This window comes from Berghia stephanieae, chromosome 1 (genome assembly GCF_034508935.2).
Source record: "Berghia stephanieae isolate SIO BIC M18660-M18661 chromosome 1, UCSD_Bste_1.3, whole genome shotgun sequence".
Taxonomy (NCBI): domain Eukaryota; kingdom Metazoa; phylum Mollusca; class Gastropoda; order Nudibranchia; family Aeolidiidae; genus Berghia; species Berghia stephanieae.
The window spans coordinates 108,398,012-108,408,011 of record NC_088360.1 but is presented as its reverse complement, the minus strand read 5'-3'; the positions used below and the strand labels follow the sequence as shown (position 1 = coordinate 108,408,011).

The 10,000-nt window shown below is 36.0% G+C and overlaps 1 protein-coding gene across 3 annotated transcripts in view; it reads right to left on the bottom strand.

Annotated features, from left to right (window-relative positions):
• The window catches only part of LOC144962701 (uncharacterized), a 15,897-nt gene that overhangs the window by 4,393 nt on the left and 1,504 nt on the right, over nucleotides 1–10,000 (bottom strand). For all 3 annotated transcript variants that reach the window (XM_078895870.1, XM_078895872.1, XM_078895871.1), the window contains exons 2-6: nucleotides 6,934–7,134; nucleotides 5,265–5,318; nucleotides 4,599–4,682; nucleotides 2,932–2,976; nucleotides 1,099–1,242 (exon numbers count right to left, since the gene is read on the bottom strand). In XM_078895870.1, the coding sequence (XP_078751996.1) occupies nucleotides 1,099–1,242; nucleotides 2,932–2,976; nucleotides 4,599–4,682; nucleotides 5,265–5,318; nucleotides 6,934–7,134 (528 nt within the window). The remainder of the gene's footprint in view (nucleotides 1–1,098; nucleotides 1,243–2,931; nucleotides 2,977–4,598; nucleotides 4,683–5,264; nucleotides 5,319–6,933; nucleotides 7,135–10,000) is intronic.

Genomic DNA, 10,000 nt, shown 5'->3' with positions numbered 1-10,000 from the left:
AAGGACATTTTAAAAATGGTGGCCAGAAACTCGTACTTCAAATATCGATAGACTATAAATGACGACATCTTGTCAAAACCCCAAAATCGGGACTTCATACAACTATAGACTACTGTGATCTGCTAATTTGTTGAAATTTTATGAAACCTAAGCCCTCTTACTTCCTAAGATGTTTTTCAGTTTAGCAGTTTTGCAAGTTAGTAATCCTGGGTTTTCGAGGTTTTAATCAATTAAAAGGGGATAGAAACGCAAATATGTTAGAAATTGTTTCTATTTCTATGATTTTTTTCTGACTTTTTAACACGTTGAGATGTCATTTAAATCAATCAATATTTGATGGGGTTTTTTGTTGTTGTCCAAGTGTTAGTATCCAGTCCTATTACATGCGCAAAAGGTACAGAAAATACACGTTAAACAAAAATCAAAGTGATACTAAGCTGTTAGAAGCTGTGGACTGTAGAAACTATATGAACAAGAATGAATTTAACAGCTTCAAAAATGCTTTTGATATTGTTTTGGCATTTTGTTCTTCTTCGGAAGTTTATTTTATCCAGTTTTAGGCATTACTTTTTAAATTAAACATTTTATCTTATAATCCATTAAGTGTCTCACATAATATAGACAATTCTTGTCAGCGTTTGTAGGATCAACGAATTGGAGAAGAGTTTTCCATTCTAGAAAAACGTCCTCTTTTTTAACATTATAGTGGACTTTAAAAAATTATTTATTGCTTGATCTGACCAACGCTGACATTAACAGGTGCTGTCTTCATGTGATTAATCTATATATAACTTCCCCAGATTGTCCAAACACTCAGTTCGAAAGTAGTGAATCAAATTAATTTATTCTCATTAGGAATCGAAAGACATCTTTTTAAATTGGACTTCACTTCCAAGATTAAGTTGTTGTTGCTTACATGATGATGTTGATGATGATGATGATGATGATGATGATGATGATGATGAAGATGATAATGATGATGATGAAGATGATAATGATGATGATGACGAAGTCGACGACGACGATGACAACAACGACGATGTAAACAATGAAGAATAAGAAGATAACAGCAGTACTGGAAAAAATGCAAAAACTAACCTGTTCAGTAAAAATTCCATTTCCAGATGGAATCAAACGGTACTTTGAAGTTGATAACGAGTTGACACGGTCAGTGACGGGCTTCAGGGCTTCTTGCACAATACGATTTGTGAAATTCACGGGCACTTGGCCTCCCAGGAGTTGCTTTTGTATGAATGGAAATAGTATAGCAATAACTTAAAATATACTTCATCATCAAGAACCAGATTTATATCATAATGATTACCTACTGGCCTTAAAAATGTGGAAACCCAAAAGATCTACCAAAAACTGCGTTTCAGCCAATAGTTTTGTACCAAATCTGGATTGAAGTTAGCTGATGATTTCCGATTGGTGGAAATCATAACAATCAGATTCAATGTTGAATGCAAAGGTGAAAAGACAAAAGAGACAATATTGTATACGACAATCTGTTTTGCCTTAACCAGACATCTTGAACAAAATCAATCAAGATTACTAAAGCCTTAATTGCTAAATAACACTTCAAAAAAGCTAGTTTAACCAGGTTAATCATTTGGTAAAGATCTGAACAAGTGTGTATGAAGGTACCAGACAAAGCAAGAAAGAAAAATATAAGAGAAAAACCCCATCCCAAATAATGAGTCGAGGGGATCGAATCTGAACATTCTGATTACCGGTCAGAGAAATAACCCAACTGACCTAAATGGGGATGTACATAAATTGGTTTCAGCATTGAGGATTCTAGGACGCTTGGGTCACTATTAAGTTGTTTAAGGAAGATAATAGAAATGGCAAAATACGCATAACCACCTAAGTAAAATTATAAGACAAAGGGACAAGCTCAAGAGAGTCAACTAGTAGAGTTAGGAGGAAAAAAATTATAAGGAAATTGGAGGGGTATGATAAAAGTATTCTTAAACTCCTGAAATCTCTCTCTCTCTCTCTCTCTCTCTCTCTCTCTCTCTCTCTCTCTCTCTCTCTCTCTCTCTCTCTCTCTATCTCTACTTCTCTCTCTCTCTCTCTCTCTCTTTCTCTCTCTCTCCCTCTTTCTCTCTCTATCTATCTATCTATCTCTCTCTCTTTCACTCTCTCTCTCTCTTTCTTTCTCTCTCTCCCTCGCACATTCACACACACACATACACACACACGCACACACACACACACAAGCACAAACGCACACGTTCTATTTCTCTCTCACATACGCATATACAAACTCTTATGTGAAGGATGCTGTTTTATTGCAATGTTTGTATCTGTATCTATATTTAAATTGAGCTTTCAAATTGATCTTTTATATAGAGCAATATCCACTAACCCTGGTCAAAGCGTTTTTACAAGGGGCCAACAGCAACACTTAACATGTAGGACGAGACATGAGGCCTGTTAGGCGATATTATAATATTTTAGTAAGAGAAAACGCTGTTAATGGCCAGCAGGTACTCATTTTACACCTGAGTACGGTGAGATTTTTCAAAGACTCAAATATGCACCGAGCGAGGCTCGAACCCAGGACCTTCCGATCCAAAAGCGAGTGTCAACCACAAGACAACATAGCCGCAATATATAGACTATTTAAATTCTTTCTTTTTTAAAAGCTTTTTTCAATTTGTTTGTTTTTGTTTTCATTTCTTGCTTTGCTCTTTTTTAAATTTTGCTTTTGTTAAACAAATATCATATTTAGACCGACGTGTACAGATATGCAGGTCTGAGATCCGAAACCACTTATGGGCTTTACCATTGTTGTAATGGACTATATTTTCCGTCATATTTTAAGATCCATTAGAACAATGAGCCCATAATGAATTGGTTTATCAGACCTGAAAATATGTTCACGTCAATTTAGACTTATCTATTATTTGTGTTTATATTTACCCCTTTGCGTGGCTTGTAGGTTTTGTAGTCTCCACTATATTTGTCCTGCAAATAATGACGATAAAACGACATTAATGAACATAGACCAGTCATATCAAAACAATATCAAGTCAGAGCGAACCAGGTGTTTAACGTTGAATTCCAAGCTAAATTTAGGTCTATAACACGTGAGTCAAAGTAATTGCCTGTCATGAAGAAAATGGGTTAGTTGCATTAACGCCAAAAGCATCATCATCATCATCATCATCATCATCATCATCATCATCATCATCATCATCATCATCATTGCCAATTTTACACTGGGTCAGAGTATAGGACACAGACAAACATTTCCTATACTTCTCTATCCTGAGCTAACCTTTTTATCTCGTCCCATGTCTTATCACTTCTCTGTATATCAGCTTCTTTAATTTTTCTCCATGTTCCTCGTGGCCTTCCCCTTGATCGTCTGTCCTGAGGGTTCCAGTCCAACACTTTCGGCTTTGTCTGTTGTCGGGGTCCCTCAACTGAGAGGGTCAAGAATAGCCCAACGTCAAGTCAGCGTGTCGTAAAAGGCGACTAATGGTGTGTGACTCCCCAAATTTTGAGTCACCTGGTCCTCCAGGTTTGGGTTTGTCGAAGGGTTAATACCCCTTTCCGTAAAATTCAAACCGTTACAGAAACGCAAACGGAGAAATCAAATCCGTTACAATTCACTTCGTAATTTTACCAACAGTCCTAGCTTCACTCAGCGATTTTCACGTTTGCTTCACTCAAGAATGATTCATGCTCAGGCACGTGAGTGATTAGGATACTTTTTGAGAGAAGATACTTTTCATAATAATCGCTAGATTGGATATAGTTTGTGATTTGTTGATTGATGTGCACGAAATTGTGGGACTCGAGCGAAAAGGTGCGTAAAAACGATAGTTGAACAAACAAGTAAAAATGGTTTGTAAAGATAAGAAAAGCCGGCGGGTAGGATAGATTTTGATTGTGAATTGAGTTTGATTGTTATTTCGTGTAGATCAAACCACACAGTTACAATCTGAAACGCGTGTCAATCATAAAAGACAACAAACACAGACCCACCCACAGTAGTTAGAATGTCAACAAAAGTTTTATAAAACAAACAAACATAACAACCATCTTTCGTAGTGCGAGCACCCACCGCTTTCTACCGGCAAAAGTCTAGCCTATTCATAATACTATTGTCTCTCGACCTTTCCTAATAAAAGTTTGTTCCGACTTTGAAACAAACTTTAGGGCTGAATATATCTGCTCACGATTGGGAAAGAAACAAGTCAAGGGACCCCTGTCCTTTGATAAGTTGACTTTCTGCTGCTAAGCAATGTGTAAAAAACATTTTGATTGGATCCGTATGACATGCTAAGAAGGTCAATTACAGCATAGTTTGGGTCATTTGCATCTTATCATCTGGGTCGTGTTTTGAAGGCGTCATCATCTGCTCCTGTCTACATAAATGTGGATACCGAAATCTTAATTCTATACATTTCCATTCATCTCATTACAGAACGTGGACATCATGGTGAGCAAAGTCATGGAAAAAACAACAATTATGAAATACGTGAACGGTATGTACTGTTTATAACAAGTCAGTCAATTTTTATAAGGCTCGGAGAATTAATAAGAAAATAAGAATGATTTAAAATGTGTTCTTTACTTACCTCGTCGTTGCATTCAATGTTTTCTGTTTTAAGCGCTGGATTCAGCCATACTCTTTCCCAAACTTTAACTATGCAAGTTTGGTCCTAAAAGATGATAACAAAGATTTTAAAATTACGATTCCGACCAAGGAAGTGTAGGTGATGATGATGACGATGATGATGATAATTATTGTTGTTGTTGTTGTTGTTGTTGTTGTTGTTGTTGTTGTTGTTGTTGTTCTGGAAGTGGTGGTGGTGGTGATAGTGGTAAAAAAGTAGTTGATGATGATGATGATGATGATGATGATGATGATGATGATGATGATGATGATGATGATGATGATGATGATGATGATCATGATGATGATGATGATGATGATGATGATGATGATGAATAATTATTTTGATGATGGTGGTGGAAGTGTTTGGTTTTGGTCGTAGTAGCAGTATTGTTGGTGGTAGTAGCAGTCGTAGTAGTAGAAATTGTTGTTGTTGTTGCTGTTGTTGTTGTTGTTGTTGTTGTTGTTGTTGCTGCTGCTGCTATTGTTGTTATCGTGTTGGTGGTGCTGGTGGATGTGGTGATGGTGGTGGTGGTTGTGGTAGTGGTGGTGGTATTTTTTTTTTATTGTTCCTTCGTTCAATGGTCCAGTTTCGAAACATCAATAATAATAGATAGAAAATACTTACCTTTGGTTTAGCACTCATCTTGAGTTTGAGATAGTACATTGTCCCCGCAACAACCTAAAATAACCCAGGATTTTGATGACTGAATTGAATTGCAATGGTAATAAAATAAACAAGAGATAGAAGGCTTAGACAGTTACTGAAAGTAGCAAATGGACCAGTTTTGGGTAAACTTAAGCCAAGGAACAATAACCAATCCTCTCATTGTGCGGCTATGTGGTCTTGTGCCTGAAAAAGACTCTTTCTTCACATTCTGTCACCGTGCTCAGGAGTAAAATGAATATGTTGTGCCATTAACAGCATGCTCTCCGCCAGAAAAAGAATTGTGTAATATGGCCTAACTGGTGTCATGTCTCGTCCTATATGTTAAGTGTTGTAAAGTGCTTTGGGCACATTTTGTGGATATTGCGCTATACGAGAGTTCAAGTTTGTTTTTTATTTGTTTTGTTTCTGTTTTTATTTTTGGTTTGTTTTGATTTTTTTTTTTTTTTTGGTTTCTTTTGTTATGTTTTGTTTTGTGGTTTGATTGTTTTTTTGGTATTTTGTTGAGTTTTTTTTCTTTCTTTTTCTCGTTCTTCTGGGCAACAATAAATGTAATAAATGCCGAATTTCCTATGTGAGCCAGTAGAAATGTAGCTATGATATGAGGAGTAATTATGGCATATTAAGCAAAACAATACACAAAGACACAACATTTCAGCCCTTAGCCTTTATTAGGCGACAAAACTAAACACGCAGATAATGATGAAAGAGTGAAAAAAAAACTCATCTATATCACGAAATCAAATTATGACGAAATACAGGCATCCATTGTTATTACTTCAAATCATAAGCAGTATGTTTTAATGTATGTCCCATTTATCATTCTTGCAGTTTCGTTAATGGCGGTTTTAACAGATAGCTTTATGCAACAGTTATACACAGCGTCTACCTCGGGTATTATGTTAACCAAGCATAAATAGCAATGGTCCCAAAACACTTTCTTGGATAATACCACTTGCATCGTAATTATAACAAGCCTTTTCTTTTTACACAAGTGCATGTCGAGTTGTATATGCAAGAGAATATATTCTCCCAAGGGTGTGTTACTCTAAGCAAATTAACTCTCTCTTGTGATCTTTTGACCAATTTATCGAATTTAATAGAATCGTATGCAATCCCCCCCCCCAAAAAAAAAGCAAACTTCAAACATATAACCAATCATCTCAATTCTGTAGTTTGTCAGGGTAAACTGTAAGTAAGTAGCCAAGTGATTAAGCATTCAACTGTGACCAGGAATGTCCCGAGATCGAGCCCTGCTTCAGGCACTTTCGTTTAATTTTTCCTTGAGCAATATTATCAACCCCCAATTTGCTCACTTTGGACAACATGGATGATTCTTGTTGACATGAGACATCTTGTTCGATGGATTATCTTTATTCCTTCATTTATTGGCCATGCGAGGTTATCTAATGATTCGGAAGGGCGTATTTTTTTTTTAATCGAAAGTCTAAATTATGAACTTTAAATAAAAATCAAACATCGTCGTTTAGGAAAGTGATTGAAGTTTCTTAAGCCATGGAAACAAACCCTTTGCATTTCATTTGCCTACCATGTTGACTTACAAGATTTTAATATAAACAGTTCGTTCCTCCATAATTCCAAATTGAACATAAACATAAACATTACTAACCTGTGACTTTGCTCCGATGACCTCTAAACATGTATGCTGTTGCTTATCGTTAGGGTTTCTACTATGGAGATAACTGTTGATGGCCTGAACAGCAAAGACCACTTTAGGATCATTGAGGTCGACATGGATATTGATTTTTCCACCCGGCAGATAGGTGGAAGCTGCCAATGGCAGCAAAATAGCAAGAGTCATCAAAAATACCTGTAATAGAATATTTTATAAATCTATGTCAGTGGTGAGAAAAGTCTGACCTATGAGAATATATGTTCAAATTCTTTAGTATAATATTATTCAGCAGAGATGTTAAGTGTTGATCGGTATAACGATTTGCAGTGATCCAAAATTTAAGATCATTGCTGTATTATGTGTTTGCGGTTTGTATTCACACTAATATTTAAAGTTAGTTCAAATTTTGACAGCAAAAGAGGTGATTTGCACTTGTGCTTTATGTTTAATCCAACATGATATTTTGTAAAATGTCAACATCGGTTATCTATTTGCTTTCTGGCACAAGTAATTGCTTCATAAATGGAAGTAGTATGCAAAGCACATGCCAAGATTACTATATACAAATGACTTATCGTGATGGAGTGTGGAATGCGTTTTTATTATAATATAATTTTCGATACAAAGCGGAAATCACATTCGATTGATTTCTACAGATAAATGAATCCCGAGGAGTCTTAGCTTGAATCCGACAGACTACAACATTTGGACAATAATGTCCAAAATGGTGTGTAGGGGTCGTACAACTGAAACAAAAGCGAAGTGAAACGAGTTATATCTAGTTCAAAATGCATGGAATCGCATCCATTTCAAGACATCAGAAAATGAATTAACTCTCTCCTTACCAGCCATTTTCAGGATTTTCCCTAAAGATGCACATCAAACCAACACAAAAAAGATGTTTTTATCACTGAAACACAATAGCAGTAAAGTTCTTGCGATACATGGGTTAGCAAGACATGCTCTACAGCACACTTTTCATTTTCTTTAAATTTTATGAAGTACAAAAGAAATATAAATAAGAATAATGTTGGTTGTATAGTAACGAATGTGACGATTTTCCTGTAGTTGGTAGGGTTAAATTACTTGGAAAAGGCTCCGTATAGTCAGTAGAAATATCGCGGATACACAAATGACACCGAAATTTGAGAATTACCTCTAAAATCTTTGGTATGGCAAATGTGCGTTTATTAAAGCAACTCAGCAATCGATATTTCTCAACAAATTATGTTCTTGAAAAACGGTGTATCTACATAAATTTCAATAAGAGGGTTGAACGTGTTATAATTTCTGGCTTGCATCATTTCTAGTCTGGTGACCACAGGCTGCTAAACTTTTCAAGTTTTTTTTCTTGCACCGATTTATATATCATATATATATATATATATATATATATATATATATATATATATATATAATAATATATATACATAAATATATATCTAGGGGGTGCGTGCATGTGTGTTTACGGTTAGGAAGGGGGCTACTAATTGTTGAATATGTAAATTGCTTGGTGGTGGTTTTTGTTTTTGTTTTTGTTTTTTGTTGGTTTTTTTTTTTTGGGGGGGGGGGTTTAAAACAATAATTTTGTCTATTATTGTGCGGCTATGTAGTGTAGTGGTATGACACTCTCTTTCGGATCGGATGGTCCTGGGTTCCGGTCTCGCTCGGCGCATAGTTGGATAAGGCTCTTTACTCACATTCTCTCTCCGTACTCAGGTATAAAATGAGTATAGACCGTTCTTTGTCCCGTGCGCACATTCCTCCAAAGTTACAAAATGTGATGCCGTCATTTTTTGCATGCGGGCTTACATGTTTAGTGACAGTACTAATTATGAATACTGATAGTAGTAGATCAAACAGTTTTCTCACAATGCAGAATTCTTATATTTTTATCGTTTGCAATAATATATAACTCAAACTTTAAAATGTTTACAGTAATGGTATGTTGATTCTATTTCCCGTGGGGAAAATATTCACAAAAATGTTGTATTCGGTGGCGTGGCTTAGCAAATAATTTTGGTTTGTTGGAAGTAGTGTAACAATAGACATCATTTAAATAATACTTAATAGTGTTAAAATAAAGCTCATAACGTTTATAATTTGTCTCTGCCCTGGTGGACAATGGACATGTAATATATTGGACGACAGCCCGTGTGGTGCGTATACATTTTTAGACGAAGACATTAATGTAAAAAAAAACAAAAAACATGGGGGGTTCCTCGCTCTGAATTTTTACGCCCGCCTTCAATAGGACAAGGAGAAATGCGTTTCACAAAGACATAATCCCCGATCAAGTGTTAAGCAAGACAAGTCATAAAGGTCGCACAAACCCACTGGTCACCCATAGAGCAAGGTACGTGTTTGCCATTCTTGAATTATGTTCACTGAGAATGGGGAGGGGACTTTCAATTTGATAATGTGAATAGGATTCAGTAGTCGTAACGTCACTTCCTTCCTAATGACGCATGGTAACTTAGTAACACTGGCTCTAAACTATCGGAACAATGGCGGACGCCCGTATGAAATATTTCTCCGGCGAGCATAAAAGCGTTTCCAGAGGAAAAAAACCCATAAATTTGATCATGTTTTGACTTTTACACATTCTGATCCCATGGCATACGAAAAGGGAACGAAAAGTTCTAGCTAGCATGAAGAATAAAAAGTAATGATTTTCTTTGTTTAGAACCAAGATGGCCGCCGTTGCCGGGCGCGTGACATCAGACTACTGAATCGTATTGTCACTGAATCTAAAATTCTTCAACACTAGATTCCATGTAATTTTTGTACAGTATAACCTTTCAAAGGAATGCCCGTTTTGAAATACAAGAGGTGCATATTCAAAATGACATAATTATTAACTTGACCTCTCCACTCTGAGTTCCTGGTTATGGGCAATCTATTAATAATACTGCTATTCGCCTCGTGCCATAAAAAAGAATTCCACGCTTCGCCTCACTAGAGAAATACTTGAAAATTTCATCATTGTGACAAATTTGCATGTTTAGCCCATATTGTTATCAGGTTTTTATTATGAATGTAAAATCTTAACAAGCAGCTA